We start from the raw sequence: 27,857 nt of genomic DNA, 5'->3' as shown, positions 1-27,857 counted from the left end.
TGCCTCCAATGCCAGCCAGAATGTTTCATAGCAAAAAGAGGCATTTATGGTCAGCCACAGTTACCCACAGTGCCTAAAGTTGTCATCACCCTTACCTTCTTCATGTTCAGGCTTTCTGCAGGGAGTTACTGGTCTGTTCCCCGTTGGAATGTGTTCACGCCACACGACGTTAGGTTAATCCAACCTGTATTTTATTAGGGGATCTGCAGCAAAAATCAGAAAGTGAGGACGTGTATGGAAAGTATGCAAAATGGACAGCACACTCACCCGATGTCAGATCATGTGATAGTTCACTTGGGTCTTGGGTCCAAAATCTCAGCATGCACTAGCCTGGTCCTATTTGCATGTAAATAGAAGTGAGCTCCTGCACTTTTCTGCTTTGCGATGGGCACACTGAGCTTCACATGGTGCAAAATGCAGATCTGACTGGCCCACTTTTCACGACTGTCTGGACCTAGCCCAAGACTCACATGTGATGGGTTTTGTTTCTCTTGTAGCTCAGTTGTTAGCTAAATTCTGCTTGAATCCCTGGAATCCCCGCTGGTTAAACAATCAAATGCCTAAAAGCCTGTAATGTGTATATACAGCACCGCACATTATTTGACCTCTTGCTACAGTTTCATTTATTAAAGCGAGTGCATTAACCAAATTAACTAAGGTTTAATATGTTTAAATCGTTAATCCAGTTTAATAGATAATATACTGCTTTATCAGCAAAATGTATCTAAGGCTATATTCACATGTCCAGTAGTGATTAGTTGGAACAGATCCAACAGCAATCCATTTTCCATCCGTTATTTAAATAACTGATCTATGCTGACTTTTTTTGCTTACTGGATCCAGTAATGAATCCGTTGTTTACTTACTGGATCCAGTAACAAATCCATTGTTTAGTTACTGGATCCAGTAAGCAAAAAAAAAACGGATTTGTTACAATTGAAAGAAAAACACATAGCTGATTAAAGGATCTGTTTTCTATAGACTTCAATGTTAAAAAAAAGAAAACTGATCCAGCAGAGATCAGTTATTGAAAAATAGACTAAAAAGTTGTTTCTGCACAACTTTTTGCCAACGGATTGTCTCTGGATCTGTTCTAACTGATCACTGGAAATGTGAACTTAGCTAAAAGGTGAGTCTAGAGGGAAATACACATAAACATGCTCATCAATACATGGGTGACAGTGAAGCAGTTTACATTTGCCAATATTTCACAAGTGAGTACACAAACTATTCACATTAAATTATATATGTCTCCCAGTTTCACATACTGTAACTGTAATACACTAGAAATTGTACTTTAATATTTTTTATGCTAATGGAGAAAACCACCCCCACTATCAAATGGGTTTTATATAAATAGCAGAGCCCGTGTACTTGTAATCTTTGCAAGCTTGTCTATATGGCTGTAGATGTGCATTGTGCAAAAAGTACCTAGGAGATCTGACACCACAGATGGACATTGCCCAGAAAACTCTTTAAATTCTGTGGTGTTGTCTTTTCCTATTTTGACAACATGACCAAATCCATTTTAAAACCATGAAATGTAAAACGTGAAATCACTAGTGTGAGTGATTACATGTAGGCTTAGTGCGTCATATATGTGCTATAATGTTAATAATTCAATACTTATGTTTTTACTTTTTTTTGTCTTATTTTGTCCAGCATGGATAGTTATGATACGTTGCAAATTAGTCTATTAGGATATTTGTCTTTTTTTCCTGTAAAAACCAAAAAATAATAATAATAATCTTTATTTATATAGCGCCAACTTATTCCGCAGCGCTTAACGGTTTAACAGTTTCAAACACAAACAGTAACAACGTTACCAATACAATAATTAAAGCGAAATAAAACAACCCTGCTCGTGAGAGCTTACAATCTACAATGAGGTGGGGGAGATACAAAGTACAGGTGTGTATTTACAATGATGTATTTACAATGATGGTCCAGCCATCTTCAGAGGTTGGGTAATAGATAGGGATAGTGAATGGGCTACACACACACACAGACATAAAATGACTTTGATTACTGAATGTGATAGGCCGCTCTGAACAAATGTGTTATGAGCGGGCGCCTAAAACTATGCAAATTGTGGATGGTCCTAATATCTTTGGGTAGAGCATTCCAGAGGATTGGCACAGCACGGGAGAAGTCTTGGAGTCGGGAGTGGGAGGTACGGAATAGTGCAGAGGTTAGTCGAAAGTCATTTGCAGAGCGCAGCGGTCGGTTAGGCCGATAGACAGAAATGAGGGAGGAGATGTATGGGGGTGCCGCACTGTGGAGAGCTTTGTGGGTGAGAACAAGTACTTTGAATTGTATCCTGTAATGAATGGGCAGCCAGTGTAACGACTGGCGAAGGGCGGACGAGTCCGAGTAACGATTAGCCAGATGGACGACCCTGGCTGCTGCATTAAGGATAGACTGGAGAGGGGAAAGTCGAGTAAGGGGGAGGCCAATTAGTAGAGCATTACAGTAGTCCAGGCGGGAGTGGATCAGGGCGACAGTGAGGGTTTTTGTTGTTTCCATGGTGAGAAAAGGGCGGATTCTAGAGATGTTCTTTAGGTGTAAGCGGCACGAGCGGGCAAGAGATTGTATATGGAAGGTGAAGGAGAGATCGGAGTCAAACATAACACCCAGACAGCGCGCCTGCTGCTGGGGTATTATTATGGTGCCACCCACGGAGAGGGAAATGTCAGATTTAGGGAGGTTAGTAGATGGTGGGAGCAGAAGTAGTTCAGTTTTGGAGAGGTTGAGTTTCAGATAGAGAGCAGACATGATGTTGGAGACTGCAGACAGACAGTCAGTGGCGTTCTGTAGTACAGCGGGGGTAAGGTCAGGGGAGGATGTGTATAGTTGTGTGTCATCGGCGTAAAGATGGTACTGAAAGCCAAATCTGCTGATGGTCTGTCCAATTGGGGCCGTGTAGAGAGAGAGGAGAAGGGGACCAAGGACTGAGCCCTGAGGTACCCCGACAGTGAGAGGAAGAGGAGATGAAGTGGAGCCAGAGAACAGAACACTGAAGGAGTGGTCAGAAAGATGGGAGGAGAACCAGGAGAGAGCAGTGTTTAATGCCAAGTGACTGGAGCATGATAAGTGACTGAAGCCTAGAGAGTAGGAGAGGGTGGTCAACAGTGTCGAAAGCTGCAGAACGGTCGAGAAGAATGAGCAGAGAGTGGTCACCGTTACGTTTTGCTGTCAGAAGGTCATTGGTCACCTTGATGAGTGCAGTTTCTGTCGAATGTAGGGGGCGGAAACCGGACTGTGAAGGGTCTAGGAGGGAGTGAGTGGAGAGGTAACGAGTAAGGCGGGAATAGATCAGGCGCTCCAAGAGTTTTGAGATGAAGGGGAGATTGGAGACTGGTCTGTAGTTGTTTGTGCAGGATGGGTCGAGGGTGGGTTTTTTGAGTAATGGAGTAATGATAGAGTGTTTGAAGGAGGAGGGGAAAATGCCAGAGGAGAGGGAGAGATTAAAGATTGTAGTTAGGTGGGTTGTGATGACTCGAGAGAGAGACTGGAGGAGATGCGAGGGAATGGGGTCGGTGGTGCATGTAGTCGGACGAGAAGAGGAGACGAGCCTGGAGACTTCTTCTTCTGTGATGGGATCGAATGTGGAGAGTGAGCCAGGGGAAATGCAGAGAGGGATGGGAGTCACTGAACTTGGTGATTGGGAGCGGATTTCCTGACGGATATTGTCTATTTTCTCTATAAAGTGGGAGGCAAGGTCATCAGCACAATTGTCTGTGATAGGGGCTTGTGCTTTTGGCCTGAGGAGGGAGTGAAAGGTGTCAAAAAGTTTCTTGGGGTTATTGCTTAGTGAGGAGATCAGGGTGGTGAAGTAGGTCTGTTTGGCGAGGTGAAGGGCAGAATTATAGGTCCTTAACATAAATTTGAAGTGTATGAAGTCTTCTGGTGTGCGTGTTTTCCTCCTTATTATTATTATTATTTTTTTTCCATCCCCATGGTCGTATGAGGGCTTGTTTTTTACGGGATGAGTTGTACCTTTGAAAGGCACCATTCATTTTACCATGTGATGCACTGGAAAGTGGGTAAAAATAAGTGCATTGAAATTGCAAAAAAAGTGCTATTCCACAATTGTTTTTTGGGTTTTTTATTCACGATGTCCACTATATGGTAAACTGACCTGGTAATATGATTCTCCATGTTATTACGAGTAGGCAGATATCAAACATGTGTATATAATTTTTTTTTTGCTTGTGTCGCCATTTTCCAAGACCTGTAACGGTTTCATTTTTCGGAATAGTTTTTGCACCCTTTGCGGACTTTTTTATTGATACTATTTTTGGGGTAGATACTATGTTTTGATCACCTCTTATTGCATTTTATTACAATGTTGTGATGGCAAAGAAAACCTAATTCTAGTGTTCATTTAAATTTTTTTTTCTTTTTATGTGTTTTTTTCCAATCAGATTAATTTATTTTATATTTTGATTAATCTGACTTTTATAAATGCAGCCATACCAAATATTTGTGATATGAACTTTTGTGTTTTTTTTTAAATTATTTTTAACAGCCTTTTTTTCTCTCTACGTTTTACTGTGGTTAATAAGCCCCTGAGGAGACTTGAAGCTGCGATCTTCTGTGCATGAGCACTGGTATGTATAGCAGAAATCACAATCTCCTATGAATGCCGGTCCATGTCTTGGAGGATTGTATTGACCGACAAGGGGGGTTATCAGAAGATCCCCAAATGTTATGACAACCCATTGGCACCCCACGATCACGTGACCAGGTCACCGATGGGTGGGATTTATGACGCACTTCTGGCCGGCACATGTTATATCCCGCTCTCAGTGATTGACAGCTTGATTCAACTGGTTAACAGTGACAGGCGGTGCTCAGCTCTACCCTCGGCTGTTAAAAGCACATGATGGCTGACTTAGTCATCATGTCACATAAATATATATCCTAGTTCATGAAGAGGTTAAGACTGGACAACCACTTTAACGCAACTGATGGATGAAAATTAGACTAGGGAGAACAATTTGTTTAGAAGCTGCTTAAATACATTTTTTTTTTACTGGGAAGAAGACAAATCCCATAATAAAGTAATTTGCAAAGTTTAATATCTTTCCATGCTAGACAAAAAAAATGTTTCGTTACTCCTTATTTGGCTTTCTGCACAACGAATGTTCTCTGTAATTTGCATAGGAACAGTTAATGCATGCATCAGTTTACCATTGCAGATCTCCATCATCATTCTGATTTTGGCACAAAGAAAGTCCCAGGCTCTTTTCCCATTCTGTCGATTTTGGCAAGTCCGAGCCTATAAATCTGGCTATACACAGTCAAACGCTTCTTCGGCCAATAGCTATTCTTCTTCATACGTATATATGCTCAGTTTGTCCTAGACATGCATATGATTTCCATGGAGAGAGAGGAGTATACCACTGCCAGACTCCTTTAGTGGCAATTTATATTCCCTGAGAACTAAAAGATCAGAAATTTCAATTTATAATCTCCGGATATAATCTATTATGGGAGATTGTATGCCTCTATACATTTATTGTTATTGGTGGGTTTGGTTACATATTCTCTTATATCTACGGAAAACTTAGTGTACATAGACACATGAATAGTATTGAACCCCTGGCCAAAACGTAATTAAAATTTGTATTGTTCAGTGAGTAGAACTTAGTGCAAGCATGTAAATATATAAAAATGTATCCTACTTGCCATTTCAGCTGTATGTTTGATATAATCTGTTTTTTTTTCAGCATATGAACCATGTTTTTTAAATTACCGTATATACTAGAGTATAAGCCGACCCGAGTATAAGCCGATCCCCCTAATTTTGCCACAAAAACCTGGGAAAACTTATTGACTTGAGTATAAGCCTAGGGTGGAAATGCAGCATTTACCGGTGAATTTCAAAAATAAAAATAGATCATTATTTCCCCATAGCTGTGCCATATAGTGCTCTGCACCGTTCATATTTCCCCATAGCTGTGCCCCATACAGTGCTCTGCACCGTTCATTTTGTCCCATAGCTGTGCCCCATATAGTGCTCTGCACCGTTCATATTTCCCCATAGCCGTGCCCCATATAGTGCTCTGCACCGTTCATTTTGTCCCATAGCTGTGCCCCATACTGTGCTCGGCACCGTTCATTATTGCCCCATATCTGTGCCCCATATACAATGCTCTGCACCGTTCATTTTGTCCCATAGCTGTGCCCCATACTGTGCTCTGCACCGTTCATTTTGTCCCATAGCTGTGCCCCATACTGTGCTCTGCACCGTTCATTTTGTCCCATAGCTGTGCCCCATACTGTGCTCGGCACCGTTCATTTTGTCCCATAGCTGTGCCCCATACAGTGCTCTGCACCGTTCATTTTGTTCCATAGATGCTCCACATAAATCTGTGCCGCCGCTGCTGCTGCAATAATAAAAAAAAAAAACACATACTCACCTCTCTTGCTTGCAGCTCCCAGCGTCCGGTCCTGGCGTCTCTCTGCTCTGACTGATCAGGCAGAGGGCGCCGCGCACACTTTATGCGTCATCGCGCTTTCTGACCTGAATAGTCAGAGCGCAGACGCCGGGAAGATGGAGGCGCCGGGAAGATGGAGCGGCGCCCGGCGGCTGGAACGCGGACAGGTGAATATTACATACTTACCTAGTCCCAGCGATCCTGACGCTCACTCTGCCTGTCACAGCTGGTTTTCGGTGCCGCAGCTTCTTCCTCTATCAGCGGTCACCGTTACCGCTGATTAGAGAAATTAATAGGCGGCTCCACCCCTATGGGAGGTGGAGCCGCCTATTTATTTTTCTAATGAGCGGTCCCACGTGACCGCTGAAGAGGGGAAGACCGTGGGACGGCAGGGACAGCGCCAGGATCGCTGGGACTAGGTAAGTATGCCTCAGCGCCCTCACCCCCTCACCCGCCGACCCTGCCACCCACCTTGACTCGAGTATAAGCCGAGAGGGGCACTTTCAGCCCAAAAATTTGGGCTGAAAATCTCGGCTTATACTCGAGTATATACGGTACTTTTCAGTTTTTCTTGTATTGTAGTTTTTTTTTATATCCTGTTATTGATTTGGGAGAGAATGTAATCCATGTAACATATTTCTATGTCCACAGGGTGTTGGCAAGAACAAGATTGTGGATAGATTTTTGCATTTACTAAACCGACCGCGGGAATATTTACAACTGCACAGGTAATAATGATTATTATATTGCCAAACTTATTTCTGAAGATTACTCATTTCTTACACCTTCATGGTGTCCTTGACATTCAGTCTTGCACATGAAGTAAAGGACTTCCCTTGTCAGTAGAGAATAGATTATTGTGCTGAGAAGAGAAAAGAAAGATATAGGCAGCACACTATAAATGAGCGGTGAATGGGCCGTGACATAGCTTCCACTGGGGTTATCATCAGACCACCACTATGTGAGTCAAACATTTACCGTATATACTCGAGTATAAGCTGGCCCGAGTATAAGCCGACCCCCCTAATTTTGCCACAAAAAACTGGGAAAACTTATTGACTCGAGTATAAGCCTAGGGTAGGAAATGCAGCAGCTACCGGTGAATTTCAAAAATTAAAATAGATGCTCCATACCGTTCATTATTGCCCCATAGATGCTCCATATAAAGCTGTGCCACATATAATGCTCTGCACCGTTCATTATGGTCCCATAGGTGCTCCATATAAAACTGTGCCATATAGAATGCTCTGCACCGTTCATTATGGCCCCATAGATGCTCCATATAAAGCTGTGCCATATGGAATGCTCTGCACCGTTCAGTATGGCCCCATAGATGCTCCACATAAAGCTGTGCCATATAGAATGCTCTGCACCGTTCATTATGGCCCCATAGCTGCTCCACATAAAGCTGTGCCCCATATATAATGCTCTGCACCGTTTATATGGAGCATCTATAGGGCCATAATGAAGCTGTGCCATATAGAATGCTCTGCACCGTTCATTATTGCCCCATAGATGCTCCACATAAAGCTGTGCCATATGGAATGCTCTGCACCGTTCAGTATGGCCCCATAGATGCTCCACATAAAGCTGTGCCATATAGAATGCTCTGGAAAGTTCAATATGGCCCCATAGATGCTCCATATAAAGCTGTGCCATATCGAATGCTCTGCACCGTTCATTATGACCCCATAGATATTCCACATAAAGCTGTGCCATATATAATGCTCTGCACCGTTCATTATGGCCCCATAGCTGCTCCACATAAAGCTGTGCCCCATATATAATGCTCTGCACTGTTCATTATGGCCCCATAGATGCTCCTTATAAAGCTGTGCCCCATATATATTGCTCTGCACCGTTGATTATGGCCCCATAGATGCTCCTTATAAAGCTGTGCCATATAGAATGCTGCTGCTGCAATAAAAAAAAAAAATCACATACTCGCCTCTCTTCGCTCAGGACGCCAGCGCTTTCAATATTTACCTGCTCCTCGTGCGGCTCCGTCTCCAGCACTGATGCTCAGCAGAGGACGCGCACTGACTACGTCACCGCGACCTCTGACCTGAGCGTCACTGCCAGAGGACGCTGGAGACAGTGGCGCCGGAGCGAGGAGCAGGTAAATATCGTGTAGCGCTGCGCTCCCCTTCCCCGTATACTCATTTGCTCCTGGTGCGGTCCCTGCAGTCCCGGCTTCTCCTGGCGCTGCATCTTCTTCCTGTATTGAGCGGTCACAGTTACCGCTGATTTTCAGTCATGAATATGCGGCTCCACCCCTATGGGAGGTGGAGCCGCATATTCATGACTGTAATGAGCGGTACCATGTGACCGCTCAATACAGGAAGATGATGCAGCGCTGGAAGAAGCAGGGACTGCAGGGACCGCGCCGGAGCAGGTAAGTATAACTAGACATCCCCCGCTCCCCCTCCCCTGCCAACCCCCGGGTATGACTCGAGTATAAGCCGAGAGGGGGACTTTCAGCCCCAAAAAATGCGCTGAAAATCTCGGCTTATACTCGAGTATATACGGTAGTTACACATTTTTCATGCTTTCCCTTTTAGACTAAAAAATTGCAATTTCATATAGACGAGGGAACTAGCTTTCTATGTGCGGTGTGGCAGTAATCGTTCCTGTCACGAGGGTGTCATTTCCCCCTGGAAGACCTGGAGTTAGATGGTCACTGTAATGCTGCTGCAGCGCAGTATAGAGCAACCTCCACCAGGGGATGCGGGTGAGGGAAGAGAGGTTGCTCACACAGCATAACACCACTGGGCCACCAATTGGCGAAAGAGTAGTCAGACAGGCTGAGTCAGAAACAGTCGGGAGCAGAGGTACCAGAGGTCACAGCAATACACATGGTCAAATGGTCGAAGAAGCAGTGCGAAATGCGCATCGGGGCAGAGAGACGCCGAGAGGATTCCATGTGGCTGCACCACAGGTACTGACACATTTGACATTTACTACTATGCTTTGCACATTGGCCATTGCAATATACACAACACATAGATGCAGGGGGGTCAATACAGCCTTATTCCTTCGTTTAGAAGTTTCTAAGGAGGTTAATTATAGGTATTGTTAAATACCCCATGTCATTAAGTGATTTTTTGCTCCAGTATACAGGCATTTGTACCTTGGTACCCTATGGCATTATAGTCCCTCATTTAAGGACCTAGTACCCTTGTTTCAACGCAATTTTGTGATTTTAAAAATTGATCAGTAAAAGTGATTTTTTATTAAAGTACTACTTGGGGATCTGTTTTTCAAAAATAAGTGATCACCATAAGTGAAAATAGGGTCAAATACAAGCCAGAAGTCAGAGCCAGACAGGAGCAGAGATAACGAGACAAGAGACAGTAAAACAGGTCAGAAGAAAAGCCAGGTCACATACCTAGAGGTCCAAGCACAAGGAGCGAACACTGATACAAGCGGGGTAACCGGAAAGGGAAGTCACGGGAACAGAGTAAACGGGCAGATAACAAAACACAAATATCAAGGGATCAGCTGCTCTTGCCTGGGAGCATGAACTATCATTGACATTGGTCTCCAGGCCACAGCAGAGTGAAATAGCCACACAGAACCCAAAACGAGGCAGAGAAGGTTAACCCCTGCATGACCAGACCGGGGAGAGAATAACCAGAAACAAACCCCGGCCTGGATCATGACACTCACGTCGAGTAATGAATCGCAGGTCTTCTTTAGAGATGGTGTGATTTGTATCCCCTATTAAGTGGGTGTAGTTTCTTCTGGTGCTGAAGAGGTTAACAACCCTTTCAATGATGGTGGGAAACATGCAGCTCTATTTCAACTGCTTCTGATCAGGTCATTACCTCTTCCTATATAAACTAGTCAGACCTTTTCGTTTCTGCCGGTGAAAGATTTATATCCTATGCTGTGTGCAAAAGCCAAGTGGTTGGAGTAGAGTTGTTGAAGTGTTCTGTGGTTTGCTGTAGTTAATGTGTGTTTATCTCCTGGTCCCTGTTTCCATTTAATCCCTTCCCGACATGTGCCGTACTAGTACTGCTCTGCAGGAACTGAGTTCCCGCAAACCGCAGTACTAGTACCGTGGCACGATCGCGTGATCTCACAGTGAGCACAGCAGCGATCGCGTGCGGGTGTCAGCACCGATCGTGGGTATTTAACCCCTCCTGATGCTGCTGTCAGTAGTGACAGCGACATAGAGGGACATCGCGCAGGGATGGGGGCACCCTGCACTCTCCCACCGGAACAACGCGATGCTGTCGCGTTGCTCCGGTGTTCTCCAAGAAATCCCTGGATCCAAAATGGCCGCGTGACTCCTTCCGGGTCCTGAAGTGAGGTAGCTTCCTGGCGCCTGCTGAGAACACATATAAAAGTACACATATTTGGTATCGCCGCATCCGTAACGACCTGGTCTATAAAACTGTCAAACTAGTTAACCCCCTTCAGTGAACACCGCAAAACAAATAAATAAAAAAACAGGCAAAAAACCAATGCTTTATCATCATACTGCTGAACAAAAAGTGCAATAAAATGTGATCAAAATGACGGATATAAATAAACATGGTACCGCTGAAAACGTCATCTTGTCCCGAAAAAAAAAAAAGCCGCCATACAGCGTCATCAGAAAAATAAGTTATAGCTCTCAGAATAAAGCGATGCAAAAACAATTATTTTTTATATAAAATAGTTTTTATTGCCTAAAAGCGCCAAAACATAAAAAAAAGATAGAAATGAGGTATCGCTGTAATCGTACTAACCCGAAGAATAAAATGTAATGTGCCCAAAAAAGATACCAATAAAAATGTCAACTCGTCCCGCAAAAAACAAGACCTCACATGACTCTGTGGGCTAAAATATGGATAAATTATAGCTCTCAAAATGTGGTGATTCAAAAACTATTTTTTGCAATAAAAAGCATCTCTTAGCGTGTGACAGCTGCCAAACAAAAACCCGCTATAAAAACACTCTATAAATAGTAAATCAAACCCCCTTTTATCACCCCCTTAGTTAGGGAAAAATAATAAAATAAAAAAATGTATTTATTTTCATTTTCCCGTTAGGGTTGGGGCTAAAGTTAGGGTTTGGATTATGTTTACGGTTGGGGTTAGGATTAGGGTTAGGGGTGTGTCAGGGTTAGGGGTGTGTCAGGGTTAGGGGTGTGGTTAGGGTTATGGTTGAGATTAGGGCTGGTATTAGGGTTAGGAGTGTGTTGAGGTTAAGGGTGTGGTCAGTGTTATGATTAGGGTTGGGATAATGGTTTTGGGGTGTGGTTAGGGTTATGGTTGGGATTAGGCTTAGGGGTGTGTTTGGGTTGGAGTTAGAATTGGGGGGTTCCACTGTTTAGGCACATCAGGGGCTCTCTAAACGTGACATGGTGTCCGATCTCAATTCCAGCCAATTCTGCGTTGAAAAAGTAAAGCAGTGCTCCTTCCCTTCCGAGCTCTGCCGTGCACCCAAACGGTGGTTCCCCTCACATACGGGGTATCAGCATACTTATGACAAATTGGACAACAACTTTTGCAGTCCAATTTCTCCTGTTACCCTTGTGAAAATAAAAATTGGGGGGCTAAAATATCACTTTTGTGGAAAAAAAAATATATTTTTTTTTATTTTCACGGCTCTGCATTATAAACTTTAGCAAAACACTTGGGGTTCAAAGTTGTCACAACACATCTAGATAAGTTCCTTGGGGAGTCTAGTTTCCAATATGGGGTAACTTGTGGGGGTTTCTACTGTTTAGGTACATCAGGGGCTCTGCAAACGCAATGTGACGCCCGCAGACCATTCCATCTAAGTCTGCATTCCAAAACAGCGCTCCTTCCCTTCCGAGCTGTGCCATGCGACCAAACGGTGGTTTCCCACCACATATGGGGTATCAGCGTACTCAGAACAAATTGGACAACAACTTTTTGGGGTCCAATTTCTCCTGTTATCCTTGGGAAAATAACAAATTGTGAGCTAAAACATCATTTTGTGGGAAAAAAATGATTTTTTAATTTTCATGGCTCTACATTCTAAACTTTAGTGACAGAATTGGGGGTTCAAAGTGCTCACCACACATCTAGATAAGTTCCTTAGGGGGTCTTCTTTCCAAAATGGGGTCACTTGTGGGGTGTGGGAGGGGGGTTTCCACTGTTTAGGCACATCAGGGGCTCTCCAAATGCGACATGGTGTCCGATCTCAATTTCAGCAAATTTTGCATTGAAAAGTAAAACGGCGCTCCTTCCCTTCCAAGCTCTGCCATGCGCCCGAACAGTGGTTTACCCCCACATATGGGGTATCAGGGTACTCAGGACAAATTGTACGACTTTTAGGGTCCAATTTGTCCTGTTACCCTTGGTAAAATAAGACAAATTGGATCTGAAGTAAAAATTTTGTGAAAAAAAGTTAAATGTTCAATTTTTTTTAAACATTCCCAAAATTCCTGTGAAGCACCTGAAGGGTTAATAAACTTCTTGAATGTGGTTTTGAATACCTTGAGGGGTGCAGTTTTTAGAATGCTGTCACTTTTGGGTGTTTTCTATCATATAGGCCCCTCAGAGTTACTTCATGTGTGAGGTGGTCCCTCAAAAAATGGTTTTGCATATTTTGTTGTAAAAATGAGAAATCGCTGGTCAACTTTTAACCCTTATAACTTCCCAACAAAAAAATGTGTTTCCTAAATTGTTCTAATGTAAAGCAGACATGTGGGAAATGTTATTTATTAGCAAAATGATGAGGAATCCAGCTCAACGAGATAGTGAATGAAGAAAAGAGTTTTTTCACTTAAAAATATATTCAGTGTAGGATAAAAACATCAGCAATTACAGAGAATAAAAAGCGATATCAACGCGTTTCTGGTGACCAAGCACCCTAAAGGTACCTTCACACTAAACGACGCTGCAGCGATCCAGACAACGATCCGGATCGCTGCAGCGTCGCTGTTTGGTCGCTGGAGAGCTGTCACACTGACAGCTCTCCAGCGACCAACGATGCCAGTAACCAGGGTAAACATCGGGTTACTAAGCGCAGGGCCGCGCTTAGTAACCCGATGTTTACCCTGGATACCATCCTAAAAGTAAAAAAAACAAACGCTTCATACTTACCTTCCGCTGTCTGTCCCCGGCGCTGTGCTTCTCTGTACTGTCTGTTAGCACAGCGGCCGGAAAGCAGAGCGGTGACATCACCGCTCTGCTTTCCGGCCGCTGTGCTCACAGTGAGTGCAGGAAAGCACAGCGCTGGGGACAGACAGCGGAAGGTAAGTATGAAGCGTTTGTTTTTTTTACTTTTAGGATGGTAACCAGGTTAAACATCGGGTTACTAAGCGCGGCCCTGCGCTTAGTAACCCGATGTTTACCCTGGTTACCAGCAAAGACATCGCTGAATCGGTGTCACACACGCCGATTCAGCGATGTCAGCGGGAGAGCCAGCGACCAAAGAATGTTCTGGCCCTCTAGCCCCGACCAACAACATCACAGCAGGATTCTGATCGCTGCTGCGTGTCACACTGAACGATATCGCTAGCGAGGACGCTGCAACGTCACGGATCGCTAGCGATATCGTTTAGTGTGAAAGTACCTTTAGTCATGATATCCAGTGTGTGGCTTGTCTTGCATTTTTATGCTGAGATCCGGTACAATGATTAATTAACATAATTACTAAGCAAGGTGAAAGCACAAGAAAGTGAATATAAATTGAAAATGAAAAGCAAATACTTTGGCTAGATGGAAATACAATATGAACAATGTTATTCACAATATTAAATGGTTTTGGGATTATATATCCTATTACATATAAATAGCAGCAAAAATATCCTAAATATATGAAATTTCATTTAATGTCATTGTTTTATGAACGTGCTAAAATTCACCATAATTGTTAGCACATAAAATATAGGAGCAGATCTAATACTGTCAGTCAATTTGTGGATCATAATCCAAAAAAAACAGGATTTTGACGACAATTTTGTTCCATATGGTTGTTTTGCACTATACAGTAGGTACTGAGGAATTAATGTAATTAGTGGCAGGTTTGAGAGAAAAAAAAGGGAAGGGATGCCCTCCACATATTTTATTATATAAAGAAAAAGAAAATGATCGGCACTGAGTTTCACTAAACCGCAATTGAAGGTCTGCATAAACGATCTGCTTCAGCAGGACCGCTGAGGTCTCCTTAATGTGAGCTGCGGGTGGTGCTATGCAATCATCAGCGCTTGTTCATGACCATAGAGTAAGAAGAAAAAAGATGCAGCACTCACCCATACGCTTCTTCTAAGTGTGTTCTTTATTCAGCAAAACATGCCATTCATAGTGTAAACCGGCAATCGCAGTGAACTGTGAGGGAGCGGGAGTGAGAAGAGACCGGACATATTTTATGCTGACAAAAACCGCATGAACTGGGAAAAATATTTAAAATATAAGATGCACTATATGTTGTGTGTAGGCATTTAGAATTTATAGTACAGGGTTTCCTGTCAAGAGAATCAATCCTGGAATATAAGTGAACTAGCGGTGGGAAACTCCGAAAGGAAAATGACAGAGCTCCGTAAGTATATTGCCGTTATGCATCATTACCCAGTATTGCGTTAGGTGCCAGAAAGGAACATTTGGAATTTATGTCCTGGAGTTGCCCAAAGATAAGTTCTAAAGTCGAAATAGGCTATAAATTAGATCCTTCAAAAGAAATAGAAAAATAGAAAAAAAAAAAAAAACTATTATATTGCTGTTATATATAACTAGATGATGGCCCGATTTTAACGCATCGGGTATTCTAGAATAAATATGTATGCAAAAAACGCGGCAAAAACGCATGCGGATTTCTTGCGGATTTCTGGCAGAAAATGTCCGGTTTTTCTCAGGAATTTTCTGCGAGAAATCCTGAACGTGTGCACATAGCACATAAAGAGCGCTTGCCTCCCATACACTTTACACTTTAGATAGGTGTTTGCTGATCAATCATTCGTTTACCAGCTATCTCTCCCGACTCCTACATACACGGGGACATTCAGCTTGGCCAAGCACTCCTGAGATCTCTATAAGAAAGCCATTACCAAACGCCTCTGGTAGCAGATTATCTTGGTGCTGGACAAAAGGATTGAACGTACAGACCCTCTCATCCCTTGGCATCTCAGACTTGGCCCTATCCTGGATCTCATCATACCTAACAGACCGGACATTCAGCGTCTCCCACTCACACACCACCTCCTCACCTCGCCCCCTATCTGTTGGAGTCCCACAAGGTTCAGTTCTAGGGCCCCTGCTCTTCTCCATTTACACCTTTGGCCTGGGACAGCTCATAGAATCTCATGGCTTTCAGTATCATCTCTATGCTGATGACACATAGATCTACATCTCTGGACCAGATATCACCACCCTACTAACCAGAATCCCTCAGTGTCTGTCCGCTATTTCATCCTTCTTCTCCGCTAGATTTCTGAAACTTAACATGGACAAAACAGAATTCATCATCTTTCCCCCATCTCACGCGACTTCCCCAACGAACCTATCCATTACAGTAAATGGCTGCCCACTCTCCCCAGTCCCACAAGCTCGCTGCCTCGATGTGCCGTCATTGAGTAACGGACCTTGGGACGCGGGCTGCAGCGTTTCCAGGTCCGTCACTGCTAGCGCAGATAGAGCTAGCAGATATTCCATCTGCGCTAGCGCGCTGACATACTGGCACTTGCGTTAACAGCAGCGCATTAACGCATGTGTTGAACGGGCTGCTGTTAACGCAGTGTGAACCTGGCCTTAGCGCCTTGTTGTTAAATATGAGTTGTTGCTTTTTTTTATAATTCCTCACCAATAATAAATTATTTTGCAGTAATTTAATAATTTTGTAGTGGATTATAAAATCGTAGAAAACTCTCAGTAGTTTCTGTAAATGCTGTTGTGCTCATATTATAATTTGAAGCTATAAACTCACTGTGTGGTTGGTACATTTTTATTCCACCACTGTAAAACATCAGCTGTGTTTAAAACTTAAAACATGTATTTTTAGTCACTCAAAGTCTTTATTATTTGCTGACGTCTAAGGTTTTATGTAAAAAAGATACGTGGGCTTACCTAAATCTCCACATTCAACTCAGCAGGGAAATGGAAGCAGATAAAAATAGATTGTTTTCTTTTGAGGCTAAGTAGTTTTTAGACTAACTAATAAACAACTTATTATAATCTTATTGTACTGCTACTTTTGAAAAGAAAGGAAACTGAGTATTTCTTACATATAATCGTCTTTGACTAATGGAAACATTAATTTTCTGAATTTGTAGTATTTTCAACAACTCAATTCTGAATTAAAATGGTGCTTAGTTATAAGGCTTTGTCCATACAGTGTATTTAAGACGCCAGTGCTACCGCCAAGTTTTCCAGGCCCCGGCCGTCTTTTTGCTGAATTGTGTCTTCGCTGGCTATTTTGCCGTCTTTTTTTGCGGTAGCTCCACCATTGGCATGTTTCTTTTCTCCACTTATTTCTTTTAACTGCATAACTGTAAAAAAAAAAAAAAAGTATCAAATGATGGGACATTTGCGCACAATGTCATTTTTAGTTCTGTATTTCAGGACGTAAAAAAAAAATCTAGTTCTTAAAAGGCCTTAACATTCGGAAAATGCAACCTCATACAGACGACAATACAAAGCAAATTACACTTTTTGTTTAGGTAACAAAATTAGGCAAAATTCAGAAGCATGTGAAAAACTAAACTACCGTAACTACGCTCTTAATGCTTCCATTTAAAATGGGCAAGTAGCAGATTAGTGCTGCTCATCAAATGCCTCTATAAAAGCAGACGTTTTGGCACTTTGATAACCTGGAGCATTCAGGCATGTGTTGGCACACAATATGTATATAAAAACATCACATTTTTTAAAAATTCATTAAAAAAGTGACTAAACTCTCAAGCTTTCAATACTTGTTTTTTTATGTAGGGTATTCACTTAAAAATTTTGCAAAGTATGTGTATATTTTCATGTTTTTAATGTATTAAAAATAAAATTTGATGTTTTTAAATATGCTAGAAGCTGGAGCCTTTAGGGTATGTTCACACGTTCCTGATTTCCATCCTTTTTTTTTCAGGACTGTTTTTTAAAAAACTGCAGCTCTTGGCAGAAAACGCAGGTCCTTTTTTTGGTCCTTTTTTTGATCCTTTTTTTGATCCTTTTTTTTATGCAGTTTTCTATGCAGTTAAAATGGCTGAAAATACCCTAACCCCACCCCTAACCCTACCCTTACCCCTAACCCTACCCCTAACCCTAACCCTATTCTAACCTTAGTGGAAAAAAAAAAAATTCTTAATTTTTTTTTATTGTCCCTACCTATGGGGGTGACAAAGGGGGGGGGGTGTCATTTACTATTTTTTTCTATTTTGATCACTGAGATAGGTTATATCTCAGTGATCAAAATGCACTTTGGAACGAATCTGCCGGCCGGCAGATTCGGCGGGCGCAGTGCGCATGCGCCCGCCATTTTGCAAGATGGCGGCGCCCAGGGAGAAGACGGCCGGACGGACACCGGGACGCCGGGTAAGTATAAGGGGGGGAGATTAGGGCACAGGGGGGGCATCGGAGCACTGGGGGGGGGGGCATCGGAGCACGGGGCGGTGGGATTGGAGCACGGGGGGCGGGATCGGAGCACGGGGGGGCAGCCACACTCCTCCCACGCACTTCCGCCCGCTTCCCCGCACTTCCTGCTGCAGCGGTTCGGCACCACAAACCGCAGTAAAACCCGCAGATATTTTTTTCATCTGCGGGTTTTACTGCGGGGTGACAGGTTCCCTTTAAAACAAGCCATTCAATCTGCGGCAGCATAGTATAGAGCAGGAGGAGTGAAGTAGATTCTTATCTAGTTTATTGGGAACATTTGTCTTATGTATTTAATGGTCATTCACACATCGGTGTGTCAGTCCGAGCACGGACCATGATATACGGACTGTCCACAGGTCACCAGTTTCATGTATGAGGCGATCAAGTCCAGGTTAGGAGACTTGGACCGTGACTCATGGCTATGTGAATTCAGCTTAACTCTCAACTCATTATGGGCTTTCCAGTCAACTGAATCAGTGACTAACCATCTCTCTCTCTCTCGCAAAAAAAATCTTTACATTTACGCAGCAAAAAAAAAAACTTTACATATAAAATCCACATCATAATTTCACTTTTTAATACTGTACACAATGGGGGAGATAATAAAAAACTGTCTAATATTAAAGCTGGCTTTGTTGCAAATATCAACCAATCAACGCTCAGTTTTCACTTCTCTGGTAAAGCGAAAGCTGCCCTCTGATTGGTTGCTATGTGCAGCTCATCCGATTTTTGCTATTTGGCAGTCTTGTAAAGATTTTTTTTGCCGGCACTGTAGATACGCCTTCACTTATACAGTAAATTATGTTAATGACTGACTGTGATTGCCCATTTGATTGAAAAGCCTAGGTTAAGCATTTAAAGGAGCAACATTTGTTATAAAAGCAAACAAATTGAGCTTTACGCTCCCTCCATGGGTCCAGCACTGGATCTCTGCTACTAAGCTTAGGGTAGGGTATTGGCTGTAGGGCTGAAGTCATACCGTCAGTACAGCTGCCAATCACTTAGCTCAGCACCTCTGCCCAAGTAGACACAATGCCCCACTCGGAGGTGCTGAGCTCCATAATTGGCTGTCATGATGTCTACATCAGCAAAGAGTCTGCATTGGAAACCAGGATATACTGAAAAGAGACAACCACTTCAGCTTTCAGTTACAATTGTAACATGTGTGTCATTTATCTGTAACATTACATTTTTCTGTGGGGTTATGTTTTTTAAAGCACCACTCAAGTTTTTTTTTTTTTTTTTTTTTTTTAAAGCCTCAGAGTGGTATATCAAATGCAAGTCCCCTGCCCCCTGTCACATACTTTCCCTCTGGTGTTTTCACTAGGGATGGGCGAACCCGAACTGTGAACTTGGGGACCCATACCAAACACATAGTGTTCGGTCACAAGGTCCCGAACACAGATTTCCATGGGAAACCCGGGTTACAGTTCGGGTCCAGGGCCTGTAAAAGAATGTACATGATGCATACATTGTGTAATCAGCACCCCGATTCATCACTTGTGCTTTTTTAGGTCACTTTTCTTTTTTGTCCTGTTTTATTCACTGACATATTTTTTTTGTGCCAAATTATTCAAAATGACTCACACTGGGGAAACTGGAATACATTTGTCACAGCTTTTGCTACTTTTTGAAAAGTTGCAAGTGATGAAACCAATGAAAGCATCTAGAAACCCTAAATTTCATTCACAGTAGCGAATATAAAAAACAACAAAAAAAATCTAAACTAGATTGGAAAAAAAAGGTTAAATGAAAAACAAGACAAAAAGACATGCTCAAATAATGTTTTGGCCTATAGTAAAGTCTCCGTTAGCGCCGCTATTAACCCTGTGTGTCCCCAACCTTTTACTATTGATGCTGCCTATGCGGCATCAATAGTAAAAAAATGTAATGATAAAAATAATTAAAAAAAAACAAAAAAACCTGCTATACTCGCCCTCCGTTGTCCGCTGAGCTGCTCGCGCCTGCCGCCATCTTCCATTCCTGGCGATGCATTGCGAAATTACCCAGAAGACCGCTGAGTCATCTGGGTTATTTCGCAATGCATCCTGGGAACGGGAGATGGCGGCAGCCGCGCGCCTATCGCCGGAGCTCCTCTGGATCCCAGGAGGTGAGTATGTAACTATTTTTTATTTTAATTATTTTTTCTCTAGCAGCCTTCCACGACAGCCACAGGAGGTTGTCTCCATACCCTAATGGGGGACAGGAAGCACAACAGGTTAAAAACCCCTCCCACCTCCCATTAACCAGTGTCTTTCCTGTCCCCCATGGGGCATGGAGAGGTTCCTGGTGTGCTGCGCGGCCGGCTCTGCAGTTGTACCTGTGTTTTTGTTTTTCTGCCGGGCATTGGTGGTCGGGCCCTCGGGGCTTCCTCCTCCGTTTCTTGCTCCCGTCTCTTCGGATTTGGGACCGCGTTCCCGGTCCTCCTGCGTCCTCTTGGGGGATAAAGCGGACCGGTGAGCCCATCCCGGAGGCCTCCCTGAGCTCTCCGGCGTTTCCCCCTCCTGTGCGCGCTGTTCGGCGACCCGGAAGTCACATGGTGCCTTCTACTTCCGGGTCGGCGCTCCTGCATAAAAGCGATACTGTCCAGCGAAATGGACTACTGAACGGCGTGTGAGGCATGCTGCATCCTCGCACGCCTGCCTAGAACCATGGAGGGGGAGGGGCGGCTAATTGCCACGCGCTGGTGCAGCCTTATTTTATATATAAGCTGCGAAGACGTCTCAGGTAAGCCTGCTGTAAAGCATGGATGCGTCTTGCCCTGCAGCTGCAGAGCCCAGCGCTCCTCAGGCCCCTGTAAGTGTGGCAGAGATGGGTCCCATTCAAAGGTAGTTTTATGTATACCTTCTTACGCCGCTTCCTCTCTCATTGCAGGGAGTCAAGCCCGGCCCTAGAACTACTACTAAACACAAATGCGCTACCTGTAGTGTGAAAATGCCCTTAAATTGGGAGAAAAAGCTGTGCCAACCTTGTACGGATAAAATAGTCCGGGCGGAACACCCTTCGTTAATTGAAGAAATTCGCTCCCTGGTTAGACAAGAGGTTCAAACCTTTGGCCACGCTCGCCCCCCCTCCACCACCACCACCATCCTCACCTGGTCCATCACTTCCTAAAAAGAGGAAAATCCAGGAATATTCCGGGTCAGAGTCTGAAGAGTCTTATACATCATCTTCAGTCAAATGGGAAGATGTGTTACCCCATAAATCTGCGGAAGTCAGGAAATATCTGTTTTCCTCTGAATACATTGAGGAATTGGTGTCAGCAGTGAGGAACACTATGGGGCTAAAGGAGGAACCAGTTCCTCAGTCTATACAAGACGAGTTATTCGGTATACATTCCGAAAAGCAACCAGGTTTCCCCGTACATAGAAGTATCATAGACATGATTAACAATGAGTGGGAACTGCCTGAGAAACGGCTATCCACTCCTTCGGACTTTAAAAAACGGTTTCCTCTAGATGAGGATTCAATCAAATGGAACATCCCCAAAATAGATGTTCAGGTGGCTAGAGTGGCTAAGAAGACGGCTCTGCCGTTCGAAGATTCTTCCCAATTAAAGGACCCCTTGGATAGAAAGATTGAGAGCCTTCTCAAAAAGTCCTGGGAAACGTCTACCTCGGCCCTCAGATTCAACATTGCATCCACCTGTGTGGCCCGCTCTCTCTTCCGTTGGATAGAAGAGCTAGAAAACCACATCTCTCAGGGTACCCCGAGAGAAGAAGTGTTGGATTCCTTGCCTATTTTACATAGAGCAACTGGGTTCCTTGCAGACGCCTTACTAGAGTCTATCCGTGTGGCCGCCAGATCTCTAGTCCAAACGAATTCAGCCAGAAGGGCTCTCTGGCTAAAAATGTGGAGTGGAGATGTCACCTCAAAAATAAAACTATGTTCTATCCCCTTTAAGGGTGATTATGTGTTTGGGCCCTCACTGGATGACATCCTAGAGAAAGCCACGGACCGAAAGAAAACTCTTCCTGAACAAAGACCTCCCAGGAAGCGTTTTTTTCGACCCTCCCAGCCCCAGCCCTCCCAGGGTAAAGGGAAAGGGAAAACCGGGAGGTGGAGTTATGCTAAGGGAAACCCAAGAATATCCTTATTCCCCAACAAACTCAGCAGGAAAAACATTGACTCCAATCCTGTGGGGGGGGGAGGCTTTCGAACTTTGTTCTCAGTTGGCAGAATATCTCCAACAGCCCTTGGGTAGTAAGTGTGATCCAGCAGGGTCTTCTCATAGAGTTCGATGCGCCTCCTCCCAGGATCTTAAGAGTCACCTCCTCGTCATCTCGGGAGACTCAAAAACTGATGGCAGGAATACAGGACTTACTAGACTCGAGAGCTATTTCCGTGGTCCCTGTAAACGAGCAGGGGGAAGGTCACTATTCCCGTATCTTCATGGTAAAAAAAGCCTTCCGGGCAGGCTCGGATTATAATAAATCTAAAAGCTCTCAACAAATACATAACTTACCGCAAATTCAAAATGGAGTCAGTAAAAACAGCCATCCCTCTGATAGCTCCTCATTCCTATATGGCGACAATAGATCTCAAAGATGCCTATTTCCATATTCCAATGCATCCTCGCCACAGGAAGTTGCTAAGATTTGCGGTCCAAATCAATCAAAAGGTCCTACACTTCCAATACAATGTTCTTCCCTTCGGGATCTCCTCGGCCCCAAGGGTTTTCTCCAGAGTCATGGCAGAAGCTGTAGCTCACATCAGGAACCAAGACGTCGCTATAGTGCCATACTTGGACGACCTTTTAGTAATTGGTCCTTCTCAATCAGAGGATCTCCAAAACTTTGGATATCTTACAGCTTTTGGTTTGGATACCCAATCTAAGCAAGTCCCAACTATTACCATCAGAGGTGATAAAATTTCTCGGAGTCCTTTTGGACTAGGAAAATCAAAAATCTTTCCTACCAGAGGAACACCAGAGTAACCTGATATCCAAGATCTTAGACTTCAAGAAACAACGGTCTCCGACTCTGCGGACTGCAATGTCTCTTCTGGGGTCGATGACGGCCTGTATACAATCAGTCCAGTGGGCTCAAAACCACTCCAGAGTTCTGCAGACACACATCCTAGGAAATTGGAACGGAAATCCAAATTCCTTGAACAGAAGAGTGTACACTCCAGGGAAGGTAAAAGCCTCATTAACCTGGTGGGCGATCCAAAAAAAACTGCTAAGGGGAGTAGACTGGATACAAGATCCACTGGTGACAGTAACAACAGATGCCAGTAAAAGAGTTTGGGGAGCAGTTGTCTCGCAGATCCCGTTCCAGGGTCTCTGGAATCAGAAAGAAAGCTCCAGGTCCTCCAACTTCAGAGAATTGATGGCAGTGGAGAAGGCCCTTCTGGCCTCCAGCAGTCTTATTTTAGGTCAACATGTCAGAGTTTACTCAGACAATATGACGACTGTGTCACATCTAAAGCACCAGGGGAGCTCGAAGTTCAATCATTTGAAGACAATATCGAACAGAATTTTTTGCTGGGCAGAGAAACATCTCCTCTCTCTATCAGCAATACACCTCAAGGGATCAGTAAATACTCATGCAGATCTCCTGAGTCGTCGCGACTTGCATCCAGGAGAATGGAGCCTGAAGGCGGATGTTTTCAGAATGTTGACGGACAGATGGGGACTTCCCGACATAGATCTCCTAGCATCAGGTCAGAATGCACAGGTCGAGAACTACTTCTCTTTAGACCCCAGGGACAGGTCTCAGGGAGTAGACGCCTTTGCTCATTCATGGAGATTCCGTCTAGCGTACGTGTTTCCTCCAAAACGTTGCTTGCAAAGACCCTCCGGAAGATCCGAGACGATAAGGTCCAGACTATTCTAGTAGCTCCGGCATGGCCAAAGAGAAGTTGGTATCACCTCATCAGAGAACTGAAGGTGGATGGTCCGGTCTTTCTCCAAACATCAGAGGATCTACTCTGCCAGGGCCCCTTTTATCATCCGGAGCCGCAAAAGTTCAAGCTGGCAGCCTGGCTATTGAAGCCCAGGTACTAAGAGCTAAAGGTCTTTCGGAGTCAGTAATCTCTACTTTACAGAAATCTAGAAAACCTGTCACCAATGCTATATATAGCAAAATTTGGAAGAGATTCTCCTCTTGGTGTCATCCTCATAATCCTGACCCTTTCCATCCTAATATCTCACAAATATGAGACTTTCTACAAAAAGGATTGGAGTTGGAGCTGAAGCCAAGTACCTTAAAGGTCCAAGTGTCAGCTTTGAGTTCTGTCTTTGACCAAGACCTTGCAGGACATCGTTGGATAAAAAGGTTCATGGTCGCAGCATCAAGGCATTGTCCATGTCCAAGAAAACAAATCTTTGTGCCATCATGGGACTTAAACGTAGTTCTAAAGGGCCTTACGGCTCCTCCATATGAGCCATTATCATCTTGTTCCTCACAGCTTCTGTCCTGCTAGACTGCCTTTTTAGTTGCAATTTCTACTGCAAGACGAGTGGGGGAAATACAAGCCCTCTCAATTAGAGAACCGTATCTTACTATAAGAGACGATCCATTGTGTTCCGACCAGATCCATGTTTTCTTCCGAAGGTAGTGTCAGAATTTCATCGATCACAGGATATAGTCCTTCCATCGTTCTGTCACAATCCTTCAAACCCGGAGGAACACAGATTTCATACATTGGATGTACGACGTATAGTGTTATACTACCTGGAACAAACCAAAAAAATCTCTTTGTTCATCTATCTGGCCGAAACAAGGGCAAGAAGGTAGCGAAGAGTACCATTGCCAACTGGATAAAGAAGGCCATTACTGAAGCATACCTAGCTCACAATATTGCAATTCCTGCGGGCCTAAAGGCTCATTCCACCAGATCTACTTCCGTCTCTTGGGCTGAAAGGGCTGGCGCTTCAACAGAGCAGATTTGCAGGGCTGCAACATGGTCTTCTCTACACACATTTACTAAGCATTATAGATTGGACTTCTGGTCCAATCGGGATCTTGCTTTTGGCCGAAAAGTTCTTCAGGCTGTGGTCCCTCCCTAAATTCAGAATTGGTTGGCATTCCTCCTGTGGCTGTCGTGGAAGGCTGCTAGAGAAAATAGAATTATTCTTACCGTTAATTTGGTTTCTAGGAGCCTTCCACGACAGCATTAATTCCCTCCCGATGTTCTTGGATATTTATTCTGAGAACCTAAAGGTAACCGGTGCTATGGGTTCAGTTGTAAGTCACTGGTTAATGGGAGGTGGGAGGGGTTTTTAACCTCTTGTGCTTCCTGTCCCCCATTAGGGTATGGAGACAACCTCCTGTGGCTGTCGTGGAAGGCTCCTAGAAACCGAATTAACGGTAAGAATAATTCTATTTTTTTAACAGGGATATGGTGCCCACACTGCTGTATACTACTTGGCTCTGTGCTGTATACTATGTCGCTGGGCAATATACTACGTGACTGGGCAATATACTACGTGACTGGGCAATATACTACGTGACTGGGCAATATACTACGTGACTGGGCAATATACTACGTGACTGGGCAATATACTACGTGACTGGGCAATATACTACGTGACTGGGCAATATACTACGTGACTGGGCAATATACTACGTGACTGGGCAATATACTACGTGACTGGGCAATATACTACGTGACTGGGCAATATACTACGTGACTGGGCAATATACGTCGCTGTGCAATATACTATGTAGCTGGGCAATATACTATGTAGCTGGGCAATATACTATGTAGCTGGGCAATATACTATGTAGCTGGGCAATATACTATGTAGCTGGGCAATATACTATGTAGCTGGGCAATATACTATGTAGCTGGGCAATATACTATGTAGCTGGGCAATATACTACGTAGCTGGGCAATATACTACGTAGCTGGGCAATATACTACGTGGCTGTGCAATATACTACGTGACTGGGCAATATACTACGTGGCTGTGCAATATACTACGTGACTGGGCAATATACTACGTGGCTGGGCAATATACTACGTGGCTGGGCAATATACTACGTGGGCTGTGCAATATACTACGTGGACATGCATATTCTACAATACCCGGTGCGTTAATCGGGCCACCAACTAGTGTGAGACATAAACAGAAAAAACCAGATTCAAAGGAACAAAAATAGACCAGTTAATGGGTAGATTTCAGCGGCCGTACAAGAGAACATAGTATTATTTACCTTGGGTAAAACACATTTAGGGTGCACATTTATCTTGCTAGTATTTTTTTTTTTTTTTTTTATTCCCAGTCCATTACCGATGCATAAAGGCCAACAGGAAGACTTGACACCTAATTTTGGCATTTTTTTTCCCGTTAAGAGTTTAAAATGTTATCATTGATTTTTTTTTTTTTTCTTTTTCCATGATGCTCTGGCAGATTTGTCATCTAACGTAATCAAGGGCCACCGTTGTCTAATTATGTCATCATTAATTGAGCTTACAATTCTTCAGGTCGCTTCAGGTTACAACCCACTCACTATTTTATACATACAAGTAAAAAAAATAAATAACGCCAGTGGCAATACCAATGCAAGTAATGTCTGAAAAGTCACCAAAAAAGCGCCGACGTCTTCCTGAAGCGTCTTCTGCTTCAAAAACTCGACAGGTTTGCCTAAGTCTACAAGTCTTTTTGTGCACATAGTCTATTGGTTCATTCACACAGAGTTCTTTTGACAAGGTTTTAAAAATATAATCTGCTCTGAAATGCACATCAAAACCCTCTTCCCTTTCTCTTTTGAAAAAAGCTTCCGAATGATTTTACTTTGTAAAAGCTCCTATTGGGCCCACAGTGCTGTTTTATTGATGTACCGTAATTTAGAGCATTTCCCATTAAAATTATTGGGAATCTTATTCAAAAAGTATTTGAAGATTTTTTTTTTTTTTTTAATACGAGCATTGGATGTAAAATCCATTTCTAAATAGTCATGAAAACAGTAAGTAAATAAACCCTAATGAGAATAATGTTGTAAATTCATTGGGCTGACTTTCCATAGTATAGGGTATGGGTTTATCCACCTCTCGTGTCTCCCTTTTTCCTCATAGTTTGTAAGCTTGCGAGCAGGGCCCTCATTCCTCTTGGTATCTATTTTGAACTGTGATTTCTCTTATGCTGTAATGTCTATTGTCTGTACAAGTCTCCTCTATAATTTGTAAAGCGCTGCAGAATATGTTGGCGCTATATAAATAAAATTATTATTATTATTATTACTGCCTAACATTTCACAACTCCCAGAAACTGCAGTAGAGTGAGTCACAGATATGGAAGGCCAGATGCCTAATTCGCATATTCTGTTCTGTAGAGCCAAATTGGCTGAGACCCCATTCTATTGATGTATGAGGCATCCAGAGGTGTCCACAAGGTGCACCATTAGTACTTGCCTGTCCCGACTCCTCATCTGCTTGCCACTACTAGTCTGTGTGTGGCCACACGGGGCACCATTAGTACTTACCATTCCCAGCTCCTCAGCTGCTTGCCACTACTAGTCTGTGTGTGGCCACACGGGCACCATTAGTACTTACCATTCCCAGCTCCTCAGCTGCTTGCCACTACTAGTCTGTGTGTGGCCACACGGTGCACCATTAGTACTTGCCAGTCCTGACTCCTCAGCTGCTTGCCACTACTAGTCTGCTGTGTTTGGCCACACGGGCACCATTAGTACTTACCATTCCCAGCTCCTCAGCTGCTTGCCACTACTAGTCTGTTTGTGGCCACACGGGCACCATTAGTACTTACCATTCCCAGCTCCTCAGCTGCTTGCCACTACTAATCTGTGTGTGGCCACACGGGCACCATTCGTACTTGCCAGTCCTGACTCCTCAGCTGCTTGCCACTACTAGTCTGCTGTGTTTGGCCACACGGTGGACCATTAGTACTTGCCAGTCTCGGCTCCTC

General features: G+C 43.7%; 1 protein-coding gene across 1 annotated transcript in view; it reads left to right on the top strand.

Moving 5' to 3' along the window:
• VWA8 (von Willebrand factor A domain containing 8) overlaps positions 1-27,857 on the top strand; it is a 616,504-nt gene that overhangs the window by 308,380 nt on the left and 280,267 nt on the right. Inside the window, exon 22 of the mRNA XM_069758217.1 lies at positions 7,098-7,174. Coding sequence (XP_069614318.1) covers positions 7,098-7,174 — 77 coding nt within the window. The remainder of the gene's footprint in view (positions 1-7,097; positions 7,175-27,857) is intronic.

The sequence above is a fragment of the Ranitomeya imitator genome, chromosome 3 (assembly GCF_032444005.1).
Source record: "Ranitomeya imitator isolate aRanImi1 chromosome 3, aRanImi1.pri, whole genome shotgun sequence".
NCBI classification, from domain to species: Eukaryota; Metazoa; Chordata; class Amphibia; order Anura; family Dendrobatidae; genus Ranitomeya; species Ranitomeya imitator.
Note: the sequence above shows the minus strand (reverse complement) of the source record. Positions and strands in the feature narration are given on the sequence as shown.